The sequence below is a fragment of the Natator depressus genome, chromosome 18 (assembly GCF_965152275.1).
Source record: "Natator depressus isolate rNatDep1 chromosome 18, rNatDep2.hap1, whole genome shotgun sequence".
Taxonomy (NCBI): Eukaryota; Metazoa; Chordata; order Testudines; family Cheloniidae; genus Natator; species Natator depressus.
Genome location: NC_134251.1, coordinates 975,801 through 994,822, shown reverse-complemented (window position 1 = coordinate 994,822; position 19,022 = coordinate 975,801). Strand labels below are relative to the sequence as shown.

At 53.2% G+C, this 19,022-nt stretch overlaps 1 protein-coding gene across 2 annotated transcripts in view; it reads right to left on the bottom strand.

The window, feature by feature from the left end:
• Positions 1 to 7,618: 7,618 nt before the first annotated feature.
• Positions 7,619 to 19,022, bottom strand: part of ALPL (alkaline phosphatase, biomineralization associated) — an 81,879-nt gene continuing 70,475 nt past the window's right edge. For both annotated transcript variants that reach the window (XM_074933970.1, XM_074933971.1), the window contains exons 9-12: positions 12,890 to 13,024; positions 11,622 to 11,813; positions 9,575 to 9,694; positions 7,619 to 9,223 (exon numbers count right to left, since the gene is read on the bottom strand). In XM_074933970.1, coding sequence (XP_074790071.1) covers positions 8,955 to 9,223; positions 9,575 to 9,694; positions 11,622 to 11,813; positions 12,890 to 13,024 — 716 coding nt within the window. In that variant the 3' untranslated portion in view covers positions 7,619 to 8,954. The remainder of the gene's footprint in view (positions 9,224 to 9,574; positions 9,695 to 11,621; positions 11,814 to 12,889; positions 13,025 to 19,022) is intronic.

The window sequence follows — 19,022 nt, the reverse complement described above, 5'->3', positions numbered from 1 at the left end:
GGTCAAGAAAAGCGCCCCCCCTAGTTGGCTCCCCTAGCACTTGCGCCAGGAAATTGTCCCCTACGCTTTCCAAAAACTTCCTGGATTGTCTATGCACCGCTGTATTGCTCTCCCAGCAGATATCAGGAAAATTAAAGTCACCCATGAGAATCAGGGCATGCGATCTAGTAGCTTCCGTGAGTTGCCGGAAGAAAGCCTCATCCACCTCATCCCCCTGGTCCGGTGGTCAATGGTCTGAGCTCAGGCTTGGGGCCCAGGCCCAAGGCGTAGGCACAGAGTGTGTCTCAGCCAGAGCCCCGAGGGAAAAGGCCCCTGACCAGGGACTAAGGGGTGTAATGCAGGGTGTAAAGAACCCTGCCTGCCTGCTGCTTGGTGCTGACCAAGCTGGCTATTTCCCAGCAATAATGAAGTTGGGTGAAGCCCTTCCTCCCCAAAGTTAGGAGGACGGGGCAGCACCCCATGGCAAGGGAGGAGAGGTCGGAACCCGCTGTTAGCAAGGAGAGGAGACCCCACTGTTGCCCCCACCAGTTCCTGTGCAGTCTGTCCAAGGTGGGCCCCAGCTTCTCCCCAACTGCCTTGTTCTGCAGCTTATGCAAAATTTACCTTGTGGACAAAAGCAAACAAGAGGCTTAACCTGGAATGACGGCCCCATCCCAGGGCACGTGCAGTGGGGAGCTGGAGTCGGTTCGCGTGAACCAGTTGTTAAATTTTGAAGCAGTTTTAGAAACGGTTGTTAACCCGCTTCCCTGCAGGGGGCTCTGGCCGGGAAGTGATGTAATTCCTCCTCCGGCCACCGGGGGCGCTGCGCTGCGGGAGCCACGTGGGCTTCCCCCCAGCCCTGGGCACGAGCCCTGGTGCTGCTGCTCCCCCGACCCCTGGCCCTGGGGCTCCCGCTGCTGCCGGGTGGGTCCCCGGCTGCTCTGCTGGGCCAGGGCTGCGTCCTGCTGCTCTTCCCGTGAGCGCCCCCCACCCTGCCCGCAGCCACCCCCTGCCGCACCCCCTGCCCTGCCCGCAGCCAGCCTCTGTCTCCAGCCACCCCCGCATCCCCTGCCCTGCCCTCAGCCACCCCCTGCCACAACCCCTGCCCTGCCTCCAGCCATCCCTGAACCCCCTGCCTGCAGCTAGCCCCTGCCCGCAGCTAGCCCCTGCCTCCAGCCAGCCCCTGTCTCCAACCACCCCTGCACCCCCTGCCCTGCCCGCAGCAACCCCCTGCACCCCCTGCCTGCAGCCAGCCCCTGCCGTACCCCCTGCACCCCTTGCCTGCAGTCAGCCCCTGCTTCCAGCCAGCCCCTGTCTCCAGCCACCCCCACACCCCCTGCCTGCAGCCAGCCCCTGCCGCACCCCCTGCACCACCTGCCCGCAGCCAGCCCCTGCCTCTAGCTAGCCCCTGTCTCCAGCCACCCCCTGCCCGCAGCCAGCCCCTGCCTCCATCCAGCCCCTGCCGCACCCCCTGCCCTGCCTCCAGCCACTCTCGCACCCCTACCCACAGCCAGCCCCTGTCTCCAGCCACCCTCGCATCCCCTGCCTCCAGCCACCCCCTGCACCCCCTGCCTGCAGCCAGCCCCTGCCTCCAGCCACCCCCCTGCTCTGCCTCCATCCAGCCCCTGCCACACCCCCTGCCCTGCATCCAGCCACCCTCGCACCCCCTGCCCACAGCCAGCCCCTGCCTCCAGCCACCCCCTGCCCTGCCTCCAGCCACCCCCTTGTGACGAAGTGTCGTTAATGTTTCCTCTGAAAAGTGTGGGGGAGCCTCAGTTTCCCCTACGCAGTTCTTAAGTCTCTAGGTGGTGGGATAAGGGTGTATGATAGTTGCAGATCCCTAGAGGGCAGGTGTGTGCAGGGGTCTGGACACAGAGAATGGCCGACACCCTGTTTCCTGGCAACTGATAGCCTGGCCCTTCCCCCCTGCAAGGTGAGAGCTAAAGGGTTGGAGAACAAAGGAATCAGGTGACCTCCTGGCCTGGGAAAGGGACACAGCCCAGAGGAGGAGGGGCTGGAGGGAGTTTCAGTTTGGGACTGGCTGGGGACATGGAGTGAAGGGCAGACGTGGTTGTCTGGCTCACTGCCCCCCAAAATGGACCCGGCTGAGGGGTCCCGTTCTCTGCACCTACAAGCTCTGTTTTAGACCATGTTCCTGTCGTCTAATAAACCTTCTCTTTTACTGGCTGGCTGAGAGTCACGGCTGACTGCGGAGTTGGGGGGCAGGACCCTCTGGCTTCCCCAGGACCCCGCCTGAGTGGACTCGCTGGGGGAAGCGCACGGAGGGGCAGAGGAGGCTGAATGCTCCGAGGTCAGACCCAGGAAGGTGGAAGCCGGGTGAGCTGTGTGTCCTGAAGACAGGCGACTGCCCCAGAGTCCTGCCTGGCTTCATGGGGAGCAGTTCCAGAGCATCGCCCAGGGACTCCGTGACACCCCTGCACCCCCTGCCTGCAGCCAGCCCCTGCCTCCAGCCACCCCTGCACCCCTGCCCGCAGCCAGCCCCCGTCTCCAGCCCCTGCCGCACCCCCTGCCTGCAGCCAGCCCCTGCCTCCAGCCACCCCCTGCACCCCGTTCCCGCAGCCAGCCCCTGCCGCACTCCCTGCCCTGCCTCCAGCCAGCCCCTACCTCCATCAGCCCCTGCCCTGTCTCCAGCCAGCTCCGCACCCCCTGCCTCTAGCTAGCCCTGCCCCACACCCCTGTCTGCTGCTGGCCCCATGTCCAGTGGTGCCCTGCAGTTCCCAGGGCAGTAACCCTGCACACCTGCTTCAATGAGGGGGGCAGGGAGCAGCTGGGACCCACACATGTGCACACCCTAGGGTGACCAGACAGCAAGTGTGAAAAATCAGGACAGGGGGTGGGGGGTAATAGGAGCCTATATAAGAAAAAGACCCCAAAACCGGGACTGTCCCTATAAAATCAGGACATCTGGTCACCCTAGCACACCCCCAGAGCATGGCGGGGCCCCACACCTGTGAAACGGAGCTCATTTCTAGGTCAGGCCTATCTTTTTGAAGAAGAGCTTTAGGTAGGGTTAACACACACACGTATTTTCCCGACCTGTCGGGCTTTTTGGTTCTTAAATCGCCGTCTGGGAGGAATTTTTAAATTACGGACATATGGTAACCCTGTTGGTACAAAAAGTACATACTGGGGCACAGCCCTTACATCAGAACTTTTTATAGGGAACCAGTTGTTAAGATTTTGGCAGCTCATCACTGGGCAGATGTGTGATCAACTCCCTCCCCCCAAGCAAACCCTCGGGGCCACACACTGCTCACAGGCCAGGCAAGCAGGGCTAGGGTGCAGTCACAGCTAAGAACGTCCAGTCTGCCCCGGAAGCGGAGCTCAGGCATCGCTGTGGCAGCCAGGGCCCAAGCAGTCCTCTTGGCGTATCCAGGATTCTACGGGGCAGCCCACGAGCCGGCTCCGGAAAGCCCTGTCCAGCCCAAGAGGCAGCAGCAGCAGGGCACAGCACCGAGCACCCAGCTCTCTCCCTTTACGTGGGGCCTCCTGGCCGTAAATCTGTAAGGACAATGACATGCAAGGGCGGAGTGGATGCGATCAGGCAGAGGTTTGAGGGGCACTGGCCTAGCTTGCAAAGGCCAGCTCAGAGAGAACACAGCCCTGTGTCACAGAGTGATAAAACAAGCCCGAGCCTTGGGACCAAGTAGGGCAGACTGCCAGCAAACCCCAGGATGGGAGGGAGGGAAGAGAGCAGCCTAGGGTGTCTTCTTCCCTGGAAAGCTGGTCTCCATGGGATGCAAGTAGGAGCGTGGACACTAGTACCAGGGCCTCTGGCTGGGTGACCCCAGCACCCACATGGGTGCAGCTCTGGAGCAAGCGCTTCACGGACCCTTTGCGGGGGAGCAGGCAGCTCCTGGGTGTGGTGTTGCAATCTTGGAGACTCCGGGCCCGATTCTCTTCTACTTACTCCAGTGCAGATCAGCAGTAACTCCACTCAAGGCCATGGAGTCCAATGGTGTAAAAGAGAAGAAGGATCAGGCCTATCAAAGGGTCGACATGGCAGCCTCCAAAATAAAGAGGGGTGGGCGGGGGTTTCCATGACTCTATCAGGCGCTGCTGTCAATAGAAAGAAGAGGTGAAAGTAGGATACCTAAACAGGGTGGGGGTGTCTCTACTCTCCTGCATCCAATCCATTCCAACCTAATATCCAGTCCAGGTTTTGTAACCTGCCCCATCTCGTCTTGGACTATAACAGGAGCTGGACCAACTTTTGTTGCCAGGCAGAGAGAAGGTCAGGGGTCTGCGCCAGGCATCCTGCACCTACCAACCAGTCAAAGCAGAGATCCAGGGCCCTCTCTCTCTCACACAACTGTAGCCACTCCAAAAGCCATGTGCCTAGCCAGCCACTCCCACACCAGCAGCTACTTCCGAGCAGCAGTGATTAGCAAGCAGCTGGTCGTTTTTTTCCACCCATTCCTTGCGTGCTGTGTGCGGATGGGCTGGTTTGATTTTATTGACTGATTAGGAGATTATTAGACACAAACAAAGACATATAAATATCTGCAAGCAATGGACTAGGACACTAGGACACTCCGATCCACTTCAGCAATCGCCAGAACTCCTCCCATCTGCTCCTGATTACAGAAAGAAAACTCCCAAACTGCTTGCCCCTGAAGGATGAGTTTTGATCAAGACCCCCAGAGGTATGAGCCACCCACAGACTCTGCCCGCACGTGGTCAGAGCTTAGTAGTGCTTCAACCGAGAGGCAGCAAGTTTGCTGCCAGACCACCTACTTAATCAACCACCCACACTGGTTCCCTCCTTCTGCCCATTTTCAAAAGTTGCTCTTCCCTTGGAATGTATTTTTGAAGCCACCCAACTCAAATATGCCAGGATTCCAGGTCTGAACTGTCGGGATACATAAGGAGCCTAGCAAAAACCCTGAATCCAAACTCTGTAGTGGGCCAAATTGTAAATGTTCACAGTTTGGTCTGTTCTACTGTGAACATTTACAATTTAGCCCATTAGAGAAACAGATATTCAAGTGTCAGAGTAACAGCCGTGTTAGTCTGTATTCGCAAAAAGAACAGGAGTACTTGTGGCACCTTAGAGACTAACCAATTTATTTGAGCATAAGCTTTCGTGAGCTACAGCTCACTTCATCGGATGCATTCAGTGGAAAATACAGTAGGACAATTTTAAATACACAGAGAACATGAAACAATGGGTGTTACCATACACACCGGAGAGTGATCCCTTACGGTGAGCTATTACCAGCAGGAGAGCAGGGGGGAAAAACCTTTTGTAGTGATAATCAAGGTGGGCCATTTCCAGCAGTTGACAAGAATGTCTGAGGAACAGTGGGGGGTGGAAGGGGGGGATAAACATGGGGAAATAGTTTTACTTTGTGTAATGACCCATCCACTCCCAGTCTCTGTTCAAGCCTAAGTTAATTGTATCCAGTTTGCAAATTAAATTCCCATTCAGCAGTCTCTCATTGGAGTCTGTTTTTGAAGTTTTTTTTGTTGAAGTATTGCAACTTTTAGGTCTGTAAATCGAGTGACCAGAGAGATTGAAGTGTTCTCCGACTGGTTTTTGAAAGTTATAATTCTTGACATCTGATTTGTGTCCATTTATTCTTTTACGTAGAGACTGTCCAGTTTGACCAATGTACATGGCAGAGGGGCATTGCTGGCACATGATGGCATATATCACATTGGTAGATGTGCAGGTTGGGGGACTGTCTGTAAGCAAGGACTGGCCTGTCTCCCAAGATCTGTGAGATATTCAAGTGGTGAGCTAGGATCCAAATCCAGGGCTCTTGGCTCAAGGTCCATCTTCCTCACCCACAAAAAACATCTCAGTGACAATAAAACCTCCTTTAACTATGGCAGCAAACAAAAGCTTCCATGTATCAAAATGCAACCCTAAACATGGGCAGGAAAACAAAGGCGGCACATGGGGGGGGGGGGGGGAGAAGAGTGTCTAGGACGAGAAGGTCCTTGGGACAGGGACCATCATTTTGTTCTGTATTTGTACAGCACCTAGCACAATGGTGTCCATGACGGGGTCTCTTAGTCAACACTTCAGCACAAATAAAAAGAGGGTTGTGGCACAGGGCAGTAGCAAGAGTGTCTAATTTAACATCAAGACCCAGTTTGGAGGGGTCTAAAAAAGAATAAATACAAATAAAAACCCAAGCAGGAATACCTGCCCCAACAGGCCCATGTTCCTCCAGGGAACCTCCTTCCTGCAACTCAACGCCAAGCTAGGGAGTTTTGTAGAGGGCTTCCCAGGACCCTTTGTAGGAGGAGAAGTCTTGCCCCCTCTCTCTGGGTGACTGATAGCCTAATGAACCAGGTCTTTTTCCCACCCTCCCGGCTCTAAACAGCTTCACCCCCATTCCAGGAGTCATAAATGAAAGCCACTGAGTTGTAGTGCACTCAGCTGTTCAAGGTACTCTAGAAGCCAGTAGGGAGCAGCATGTGTGAGCAACCAGAGCTGAACGCTCCGCAGCTGCACCGCAATGCCCGGCACCCACCGTTATGGTTCTGCACCCAGCTTTTGCTACAGCCCAGAGAGTTTTATGCGGAGAAGCCGATGCACATTTATGGAAAAACCACAAGCAGCTTTAACAACAAGATCTCCAGCCTAAACACTGAAACAAGAGGCCTCAATGCAAATCCAATCCAGATGCATTCCCAGATTTGTATTTATCACGGACAGCTGATTTGCTTTCACCATGGATGACTTCTATGGAAATACAGAGAGGGGTCTTGAGTCACAGGTTATGAATTGGATTCACTGTTCCTTCCACCTGGCTGTGTTCAGGCCACTGGTTTTCTTATGAATGAAGCCCAAAGAGGCTGTCCTTCCAGTGCCTCATTGGCCCCAAGAATTCAAGTTTCTTCAAACAATCCGCTATGGCCTGAAATAATTTTTTTTAAAAGGCTTTATTTAAAAAAAAAAAAAAACTAACACCCTACTGACAAATTGAACAGCTGAATGAAACCTTGATAAATTAAACAGCTCAGGTCTCCTAAGGGCATGCTGATGAGCATCCTCAGAAACTAATCCCCACATGTCATGGCAAATAATTCCCCTCCACCTGCTGCATCAACTTGTCAGGAGAAATGATGGTTAGTCTCTCAAGGCACGTAAGTGCTTATGACAATGTTACCCCCGCGCGCGCGCACACACACACACACACACACACACTGCTTCTTTCTGTCTGTCAGCAGGGGCCTTGGCCACTCTGGTCTCCTAGTATCTAGAAAAACTAAGTCCCATTGACTTGTAATAGGGTTCTGGCTCCTAAGGCTGTTGCATCATCACATTGTGATGCAATCAGAGACAGGGAAACCAGTTTGGTTCAAATACGACCCAGCCTGAAACTTAAATGGACCTTTTTTATATAGGAGACAAGGTGGGTGAGGGAGCCCAGCCAGGACGAAGAGCTCTGTGCAGCTTGAAAGTGTGTGTCTTTCACCAACAGAAGTCTGTCCAATAAAAGATAGCTTGTCGCTCTAACATCCTGGGACCGCAAACAACCTTTTAATATGGTCAAGAAAAGTTTGACCAACATTATTCTCCAGCTGCTCCCCACTGCTGAGCTCAGGCCAGGATTGCAATATGGTGGCAAAGGCTGATCGTGTGTGTGTGGGGGGGGGGGGGGGAGGGTATTGTCCATGGCCTAACTGGCTGTAGAAAGTCCACAGGAATGCCTTTACTTGGACCTTCCCAGTCCAGCTTGGGAGACATGAGGGGTTGGCTGACCCAGGATCTGACAACCTGGGTTTCTACCCTGACCTGCCATTTTGCCCCACATCTTCACATCACAGCATCACCAAGAAGTGACCAACAAGCATGGTCTCCAGAGACCTTTAGTGTCCTACAAGCCAGACGTGAGGGACAAAGCAGAGCCTAGACAAATCAGAATTGTGGCACAAGGTCTGGGACAGACGTGGCAACCGCAGCGTAGGCTGGGAGCGCCTAACGTGCCTGGCACCAAGGGGACTAAAGGGAGGAATCAAAGAGGGCTCAATATATTGTATCACCCTGGCTTCAAACATAAAACACCACTGATAATACTTAGTCCTGCCATGAGTGCAGGGGACTGGACTAGACTAGATGACCTCTCAAGGTCCCTTCCAGTCTTACGATTCTATTGATATGAGTGATTCCTTTGGCCCCACTGAAGATATTTAGGCTCCTAACTTCCATTGAAACTGGAGGGACTTGGGAGCCTAAATACCTTTATGGATCTGGCTCTAGGTGGCCCATTCCTGCTGACTTAAGTGACTAATTCCCCAAAGGTCCTCTGAAAACATCAACCAGAGATGAACAAAGGAGCCAAAATTCAGATTCCAAAAGCCACTTCTCTCAAAAGTTTAGATCCAGGTTTTGGTTCCAGGGGAGGAAGCCTCTATTCACATAATCAGCAGCCGTGGGAGGAGAACAGAACATTTCCCAATATGTGAGTTTTGTTCTTCTGATGTTTTTAAAAAGCTGCTTGAGTTGGGTTAGGGGAGCTTAACACAAACGAAAACATTATTAGATATGAAACATCTGGACCCAAGAGAGTCTGCCCCAGCCTGAACCGGTGTGTCTCTGCCTTTAGGTTCACAGAACCAGTCCAGGCTATTGCTATAGAAACAGCCCTACACTTCCAGCTCTTGAAGCCAACTTGGAGTCCAGGCATCCACACAAGGGACGTCCAGCAGCGTCAACAGCAACTGAGCCACTCACTCCGTTCCCCACTCCAATGATCTTGAACCGTGGTTCATGGCCACAGGCCAGCTGCCCTGGTTCGGGGGCAAGGTGGGTCCAGAGGCAAGAGACATAGGAAGCTTTGGTATTATGTCCAATGTGGTTAAAACCTGAAGACCCCATATCACATGGCGAGACAGGTTCCAAGATCTGTCTTTGAATGGGGTCAAGATCTCTATTTGAGACAGCTGGGGACCCCTGGTCTGTGACTGAAGGAAGTGAGCTGATTCAGGGCGAGACCTTAAAATAAGGATTTGAGGAGGATGACTGAGGTAAGGGCAGAGAGGAAGGGCAGAGGCCCCACGATGCTGTGGTGGGCCCCAGAACGGCAGTGGTCTGTGTTCTGGCCAATGCAGGCGGCATAGGCCATGACGTGTGGGATGTAGTTCTGTTCGTGTACTCCATGCAGGAGGTGGGCCATGGGGCCCTTGGCAAAGATCGCTACGTCCTCACCCCCATGGGTCTCCTGGCGCAGGGGCACAGCCGACTGGGCCTGGTAGTTGGCATGAGCTGCAAAGAAAGAACAAACAGCTGTAAGAGACTGGGGAGTCAGACCACCAGGCTGGAGATTGGCACCCACTATCCACTGAGGAAGGGGCCTCCCCAGCTTCCATCCTGACATGACAGGCCACCCTTGAGAGGGGAGGGAGCTCAGTCTCCATGGCCCACTCAGACCGTGGCCTCTCTGCTGAGGGCACCAATGTGGTGCCCCGTTAGGGGCAGGGGGTTTGGAACATGGACTCCGTCTCACTGGCAATTAGACTGGGACAAGCAATGCGTTTTACATGAACCCAGTGGCATTAGCTGGTCCCTGACATGTGCCCCCGACCCATCCCCATCTTGCCAGCCCCCCAAACTCACCATAATCCACGGCAGACACATTCTCCCTCTCTCCAGCTACAAGTTTGTACCCGGGGCCATTTCCGTACAGGATGGAGGTGAAGGGCATTTTATCCACATCGCTGTGCATCGGTGCTAGACCTGCACGGGGAGGAGCATGGTTAGCATGAGGGATGGTAACCATCGCTCCTCTACAGAAGAGGTCATGCTTGACTCCAGTCCTGCCCTTTCCAGAGAGTATTTCTGCTGGGGAGGCATATCTCCAGGATTCCCTAGTTTATCTGCTCCAGCCCCTCACCCCAATCCTCTCTTTAGCCAAGGACATTGACTGGAGTGTCAGCCACTGCTGCTTCTGCTACCCTGGGGCTGATCACATAGAATCATAGAACATCAGGGTTGGAAGGGACCCCAGAAGGCCATCCAGTCCAACCCCCTGCCCGAAGCAGGACCAATTCCCAGTTAAACCATCCCAGCCAGGGTCTTGCCAAGCCCGACCCCAAAAACCTCCAAGGAAGGAGATTCCACCACCTCCCTAGGCAACGCACTCCAGCGCTTCACCACCCTCTTAGCGAAAAAGCCTTTCATGCCCATCAAAGAGACCAAGCTCCGGTTCTCAAGTGAGAAAGGGAGAGGGGAAGTGTGGCACAAGAAATAGTCACTACAGCCAGTTTTCAGGGGTGAATAACTCAGGAGGCGGTCAAAGGTTTGATGTTTTTATAGCCCAGCCTGCTCATAGCCCATGCAGCCATTCCACCCCACTGGAAGCTCATCAGCTCTCCTTGGCTAAGCAGGGTCAGCGTTGGCCAGCATTTGGATGGGAGACCCAACCAGACAACCCCAGGGTGTTGCAGCAAGCAGTGCCGGTGCTGCAGCATGGTGCTGTGCTGCTGGAGGTCTTGCCTTCTGGAGATGTGGAGCTGAGATCCTGACCGGCTCGGTCATCGACTGCATGGAACCTTTGGCAAGAGTTGGAGCGTGAACTCATTTCATGTGCAACTGGAACCCTTACAGCAGGGGGAGTGATAGCTCAGTGGATTGAGCATTGGCCTGCTAAACCCAGGGTTGTGAGCTCAATCCTTGAGGGGACCATTTAGGGATCTGGGGCAAAAATTGGGGGTTGGTCCTGCTTTGAGCAGGGGGTTGGACTAGAACCTCCTGAGGTCCCTTCCAACCCTGAGATTCTATTTTCTTAACAAAAGAAGCATCGTTTTTCTACTCTGCCCCTCTGAAAACCTCTTGCTCCAGTTCATCCCGACTGTTGCAAGGCTCCTACCCACAGCTGTGCTGGCAGGCCCAGACTGGGCATCTCATTTGCTGACAAATTGAATTAGTGGTTTTAATCAGAAAAGCAATTACTCCCCCACCCCCACTCCATCAGAAAGGAGAAATAGGGCATTTTGCTGGGCTAGCTAAACAGCTGCTGTGTTTCGACCCAGGGTGGATGGTGTGAGTCTGGGCTGCAGCAGAGAGGAGCTCCAGTACATCTGAAATCCAGGCCTCAAACCCAGAGAGTTTCAGGGTGTTCAGAACTGGGGTTTGGTTCTAGTCCATGGGCTCAGGGATCCAGGAGCTGGATCGTATGACGTGATTAGAAATCCATCCCCAATAACTAGGAGGTGGTAAATTTTCCCTTCACTTGGGGTCTTTATATCAAGATTGGAGGTCTTTCTAAACAGATGCACTCCAGGTCAGCCACAAGCCATGGGCTCAGGTGCAATGAAGGACTCTCTGGGGGAGTTCTCAGGCTTGAGTTACATGGGAGTCAGACTAGAGGATTGTAATGACCTTATAGTCTAGGAAAGCTGCCAAAGGTTTTGCCCTGGTTCTGACACTGGACACATTTCAATCACTGCTGTTTCAAGGGACATCACAGAATCATAGATCAGTGTTGGACGGGACCTCAAGAGGTCATTTAGTCCAACCCCAGGTAATCATTCCAGCCAAGGCTTTGTCAATCCTGCAAGGCAGAGATGCCAAACAGTTCTCCAGCAGTAACTGTCCACGTGCCATCATTTGGAGACTGGTGGGTCTTCGGCTTGTGGGGGGAACCAATGGGTTAAACCCTTACCGAAAATGGGATTGCCGCGGGGTGTGTATCCACCAAAGGTGAAGACATGGGAGTGGTCAGCAGTGACTACGGTCAGCGTGTCCTCCAGTGACGTCATGCCACCAGCCTGGCCTATGGCTCTGTCCATCTCCACGGTCTCATACAGCGCGTGCTTGGCTTTCCCCTCATGGTGACCGTGATCGATCCTACCTCCTGGAAAGGGAAAAGCAAGAAGGGAACTGGTTGGACTAGAAACCTGAGAATCACCAATAACAGATCACACCTGGCTGTGCTCTTGCTTCCTGCTATCTTGGACCAGGCCAATGGTCTATGGAGTCCAATATCCTTCCTCTTCGCTGCACCAGGCCAGTACCAATCCACTCTCCTGTCCCAACACTGGCCTGTGGCGGGTGCTGCACTGGAAGGTGCAAACCACGTTTACTGCACTTTACAGTGCGGCACAATAGGTCTGAGCTGTTATTTGGAGAACAGATGGAAGGAGCTGACAGGGAGAGAGCAAGGGAAATACATCATCATTTCTATCAAGCCACTTCGAGGATCACGTCCACAACCGAGTCGTCTCCTGCTGCTTCCCAAGGGACGTGCTGATTGAGGTACCAGGGCACGCAGCAGACTCGCTATTAGAAGGAACACCCACACAGCAGGGATAAGTACTACCTCCTAGAGCCCTCAGGATGGAGGGAGTTGCTAGGCTACAGTCTTGGCTCTGATGTGGTGAGTATTCCTTACCACAAGCCCTCCATTCCTCCCCCTTCCAGGCCAGTAAAGGAAACCAACTTCTCTTGACTGAAAGGTGTAATCAGAGGCCAGCATTACCTGCACTTCAGATGCTAGAAAGGGAGGCTAATGCAGTTAAGCTAGGTGTTTGTGGGCCAGTATCAGACCAGTGCTGGTATTTACCCATGTCCAGGGTCTCCCTCTCCCTTGGGAGCCATGGGCTCTGGGACCCATTGCCTACATACTAGGCTCTCCCCACAAAGCAATTTCCATCTGTTCCCTTGTAGGGCAAATGGCTGGGGAACTTGCTCAGCTCCTTTCCTGACTCGTGAAGCAATGGTGGGTGCAAAAGGGGTGGGTTTTGCCCACTGTCACTCGACTCCAGAACTGTTTCATCACCCTCTCAGAGAGGTACATTCAGGTCAGAAGACAATAGCAGCCCTCCAGTAACAGGTCCGTGTCCTCAGCACGGGATGCTCTCAGCCCTGAAAAGCTGGGATGGAACGCTCAGCCTCACGGGGCACTGGTAGTCTGGAGACGCTGGCTCTCACCTTCTACCAGCAGGAAGAATCCTCGGGGGTTTCTCTGGAGGATTTTGATGGCCACCTGCACCATCTCCGTCAGGGAAGGGTCTGTCTGGACATTCCTGTCTAGCTCATACATCATATCCATTGGCTCGAAGAGGCCTGCAAAAGGGAGAGGACATGTCAGCTATGCACCATCTTTTGATCTTCATGAGGCCTCAGATCCATGTGCTACCAATTCCGATTGAGGAAGCAAGGCTGTACCAACATGCTCACCAAAGTTTTTCACAGAATAATGATCCCTCATGGGCTCTGCTACCCTCCCACCTCTCTCTGCCACCAGGAGCTGAACGCATTCTGGCAGAGTAGCCAGGCGTTTTGGACCCCAGTCCATTGCTCTGCTCACTAGGCAGCACCACCCTGGATGTATGAGATAACACATGTATGCCACAGTATGCATTGGGATGTGGGCTGTGTGGTGTGACGGGGGATGTAACTGAGAAGCGGGTGCAGGGTTCAGATTAGATTTTCCTCTGAATGGGTAAGCAGCTTACTATGGACATAAGGATTGATTGGCAATCCCTCAATTCGAGGATGTTCTCTACCATGGATTTACTATGGGTCCTGAGATGACCCAGAACTGGACTCCTGAAACTGAAAATCCGCCTGCAGTAGGTACAGACATTTTGTGGCAGGCCAGCTGCCTGCTGGGAGAAAGTTCTCTCTCTCTTTTCAGCTTCAAGGGCTAGGTGCCTCTCCTCGAAGTGGGCCACTGCCTGATGGAAGATATGGTGCCAGTGGGGTCAGTTGGTGGCTTGCTCCTCCCAGCTTGTGATGCCTACATCAGTTTTCTTAAGATACACTTTCAGTGTCTTTGTAGCACAGAAGTTCTCAAACATCATTGCACCGCAATCCCCTTTTGACAATGAAAGTTACTACAGGACCCCAGAAGCCCGGGAGTGTGGGGGACATGTGCAAAGCCAAAGCCCCACCTCCCCAGGGAGGGGACCTATAATCTGAGTCCTGTCACCCAGGGCTGAAGCCCTCGGGCTTGGGCCCTGGGCCCCAGCAAACCAGCCCTGGCAACCCCATTAAAAAGGGGTCGGGACCCACTTTGGGGTCATAGACTATCAGGGTTGGAAGGGACTTCAGGAGGTCATCTAGTCTAACCCCCTGCTCAAAGCAGGACCAATCCCCAATTTCTGCCTCGATCCCTAAATGGCCCCCTCAAGGGCTGAACTCACAACCCTGGGTTTAGCAGGCCAGTGCTCAAACCACTGAGCTATCCCTCCCCCATATCCTGACCCACAGTGAGAACTGCTGTAGCATTTCCTCCAACTACCATGGGATCTCTGACCATTGGTGAGCTGAGAGTAGAGGACTTTTTTTGGGGAGGTGAGAGTCTGGCATCTGCACACAATGTCCAGCCCAGCGAAGTTGGTGCATGAGGACCATTGCTTCAATGCTGGTGACATTGCATCAAGTGGCAAGATCGCTGCACTAATGCCAGCATCCTCACTGAAGCCAAAGTGTTTTCCAGAAGCATTGTTGGTGGTACCTCTCCACACTCCTGAGGTGCTGTCAATCGATCACCCAGTTTTTACCTCCATAAAGGAGTGTAGGAACAACAATTGTCTTATAGACCTGGATCTTGGTGTCCTGCCGTAGGTCACAGTCTGTCTCTGTCAACTGTGATGCCCTGTGGAAGGTGCTGACCAAATTTGGCTGTGCTCCAAAATTTCTTAAGGTCCTAAGGCTTCTCCAAGATCAGATGACTGCCATGGTTCTCTGTAATGGCCTTGAGATGGAACCTTTCATCATCAAAATCGGGGTTAAGCAAGGATGCGTTATTGCCCCAACCCTGTTCTCCATCTATTTAGCAGTCATTTTGGTCAGCTGACATTCAATACAGAATGGATGGGTGGCTCTTTAACGTCTCCGCTCAAAGTCTTCAGGGCGTCCGTTACTGATCTTCAGTATGTGGATGACTGTGCCATCTTCGCGCACACTGAGAATGACCTTCAGTCCACACTGGATTTTCTTGCACAAGTTTACTGAAGCCTAGGGCTCTCACTTAATATTGAGAAGATTAAAGTGCTTTATCAGCCTGCTTCAAGGCCTTGCACATGACCCACCACAAATCACCATCGAGAGTCAGACTTTGGAGACAGTTGAGCACTTTTGCTACCTCGGTAGCCAACCTTCTCAAAACACAAAAATAGACAGTGAAATCCAGCACAGGATCCAGTGTGCAAGTGCTTCCTTTGGGAAATTGCTTCAACACGTTTTATGGATGTGAGAGAGAGAGAGAGAGAGAGAGACCATACCCTGCTTCAACAGCAGCACATTACAGACGGGCCCAGAACTGTGCTTGGAGGCCAACGGGGCCTGGTACAGATCAGAGACACACATCCACATTTCTCCTGAGTCTCTGCAGTATTTTACAGGTGCACATTTTCCCTGGGACTCCAGACTTGTGCTCCCACTGTGCACTCATCCTCCATGCTCACGCTGCCTGCTCATGCACTGCTGCAGCTACTACCAGCTGCCTCTTGCCCCCAATCCTAGCAACTGGCTCAGATGTACCAAGTCCCTGCTACATGCAGTAATTGGTGTCACTTGGCTCCATGAGACATAACTGCTGAAACAGAGCCCAGCATATCCATATGGATCTGACAAGCAGAGGAGGTAGGACACGTGTTGCTGGGGTGGAGCAATTGTTGGAGGCCCACATCACACTCAGATCCTCAGGGACAGGGGCAGTGACTCTCCTGAGGAGTGTGTCTGACAATCAGACACCTTCTTACTGCAATCTGTTGCTCTGGTTACCCTCCTGCCAATACTCCAGTGGACTCCAATCTGCTCCTGATTATAATGGAGCCCAGGGGCAGCTTCGCTCTGTGTCAGGATTCCTCCCTATTGCTCCCTGCTAATGCTGGCTCTTTGCTCCACCGTGTGGCCTCTAGGGAATCCTGCCTTTAGCCAACAATGGGTTAACGAGATGGCCGCATGCCTCGTCTCAGTAGCCAGGGAGCCAGCAGGAAATGCGTGCCCAAACACTGTATGTAAGAGTTTGTTCACGCTGACCTGTTTGGTGCCTCAGATGCAGCTCAGGAGGATGGAAGTGGCCAGAGACTGCAGCAAACACCCTGCAGATATCAAAGGCTTCAGCAGCTCCGGAGAGAGAGGGGCCTACACAGCCAGATGCTTTGCACGTGTGCCATCTGGCTCTGGAGCTGACGTAGGGAGACTCCAGGGTGAGATCTCCCTGTGTCTGCATCTCCTGAGGGGCCCAAGCATTTGGAACCAGACTCAGAAAGCAAACGGAGCCGCCTGGAGAAACAGGTTTCTGGATTTGTTTTCTTATGCTCATAAAAATGGGCCGGTCATCACTAACTGCTGGGGTAAGTACTAAAACAATCTATCCGGAAGTTGGCAGAGGCATGAAGCAGGTACATGTGAACACACTCTCCACGTGTACCCGTGCACATGCCTGGCCCCGTATGTACGTGAACATGCATGGCACAGTGAACGTCTTCTGAAGAAACCTGCTACACCAGAGTCTGTCGAATCATGGCTGGGCAGGGACCTCCATTTTAAAAGGCAGCCTGAGCTGTGGCTCCAAACGCGAGTTCTAGGAGCCCCTGAACCCAAGAGGGCTGCCATGTGGACCATTGCACAGGCAGAGCGAGGAGCTGTGGGAATTGGAACCTGTGGGGATGCGGGGGACTGCGGTTCAGGCCCATATAGAACAGCTGATGCGTCGTTGACGCTCACAGCTGACTTAATGGGGTGGAGAACTATAGCCTTTCCCTGGAAGGCTCTCTCCACTCCACGACGGGGGCCAGCCTAGCACTGGACTGGACATTGGCAGGGCTGCAGGTTTGTCAGAGTGAAAAAACTCCCAGACAGCGACTGTCCCATTTGTCTGATGTTTTCTTCTGTTCAAGGCTCACCCCACAGTGGCAGCTCCCACGTCCCATGGGGCTAGGCCCAGCGCCCTGTCCCTGGTACTGCGACGTGGAGCACCTCAGCCTCCATTGTGACAGGAAGGCAGTGCCAGTCAGGCAAGCAAAACAGAGCAGCACTGCAGCCCTGCGCACCAGGTTGCAATGCCCAGAGCACAGCGCTGGGTTCTGCCCCGCAGAACCCAGGAGTCACTGCTGTGGGGCAAGCGTGGGAGGGCTCGCTCTCCAGTCCCTCTCCATCCCTGGCCTCCCCTCTTACCTGGGGGTTGTGGTGCTCGGCGTGGAGGGTGCTGCTGTGGATCATTGCCCCCTCAGCGGGGTGACGAGAGGGCATTTGTTAGCAAAAATCAGACCAGTTGTGGTAAATTCAGTAACACAGCACTTTGACTGAAGTTACCGGCACTCCCCTGCGATTCTTGATAACAAATGCTGTGGCAAATCTGCAGCCCCAGCCCCTGGTTTCCAAAGCCATGGTTGCTAGCACTTTGGTAGCAATGTTCTCTGAAAGGAGGGACAAGGACTCTTGCAGCCGTGCTCGCTGGGCCAGATCATCATGCCCAGGCACTCCGTGGGTTGGTTTTTGAGCACACTGTGTAACCACATCAGACACAGATGCTTGTGAGGCTGCAGCTGCATTTGAAAAGTGTTTCCGACCCGGTTGTGAGCTGTAGCATAACCAAGAGGCCCAAAGGGGTTTGACTCGGCAAGAGCTAGTGGCCATCCCCCTTCCTGCCACTTTCCCACTGTGCTTCTCTTGGATAACAGGAGCCCATAACAAGGAGAACACATCCCAAATTCAGATGGGAAGTGGGCCAGGTCCATAGGTTCTCCTCCACCAGATTTCAGGGAGTCAGGAGCCCCCTCCCTTTTCTGTGTAGCTAGATGGGAATGGGTCCCTCACAAACCCCATGTTCTGATGGAACACGGTCACAGGCTGGAAGAGGTGGAGTGCCATGGCCATACAGAAGGAGCCTAATTCCTTTCAAGCCACAGGCATCCTTTGCAGACTTGCGGGTACATTTTGCCCTCAATACGCATGACTGGATGTACAAACAGCAGCTACACGCACACAATGGGAAAGGTCCTGTACAAATACTCAGCTTTTTCAGCTCCCTGCATTTTATAAAAATCAAAAGTCTCTCCTGCCTGCAAAAGATACCTTCCCTCCAGCCCCCAATCTCTGTGTGGTTCTGCTCTGTTCCTCTCCCCCCTCCAAGGAGCAGTTGCGGGCCAGCTCCTCAGCTAGCCAGCAGCTCTGTAGCTACGATGCATAATGCAATGTCTCTAAGCTCTGCTTTCCCACGCTTCTGGGGTGTGACAACTGTTTTGATGTTGCCTGGGTCACAAGGCATAACACAGCATGCCACTCCACATAGCAGCCAAGTCACCTCTGAAGTGCCAGTATTCTAACAGGACATTAGCACCTCCTAGCCATGCTGCTGCTTTCTGGCACCGTGCAGAGACTGGAATGGGGAGCAGCAGTGAAGGAGATGTGATCTCTCCCCACTGCACCTAGAAGTATGCTGTTGAAACAGCAGGCTAGAAGACAGGCAGACTCCAGCCACCCACCCAGGGCTGGCACTAAATGCCCCTTTCCCTGCCTCAGGGGTTGGCTCAGCACTTGGGAACAGCTAGGTTTGTGGGTATTCGGTAAGAAGATTCTTCAGTGCACACTTAGTCTTTCTGGTCAGGTGTTTTCAGTCTTTTCCAATGCTGAGGGAACCCTTCGTCCTAGTTCCCTGCGCCAGGCAAGGACCACAGAGAATAGAAGCAGAGAAACCCTAATGGGTTACAGTCCATCAGTCCCTGGCAACACAGAATACTTCCCTCTTGTTGTGGCTCTCTGCCTTTCCCCTAATGAGCTCACCTCCCTTCTCCCATGTACCCTGTAGTAGAAAGAGGGCCTGAGACTTGAGGCCTTGTGTCAGAGGCCTGGTACGAGGTCTCAGGCCTGGGCTAAAATTAAGTTGTGAGCATGAGGCACACTCAAGAGGCCCTGCTCACAGAATTTGGCAAGAACAGGGCTGATATTGCAGAAACACACATTCTTAAGTAGTGCTATGCACAAGAATATACACACAAGCATTCCAGAAAGGTACTAGAACACCTCAATACCAAACACATTCCCCAAAAGATAACAGGAACACACTGACCCATCCTAAAGATAAGGTCACGATAACACCATGATGGAT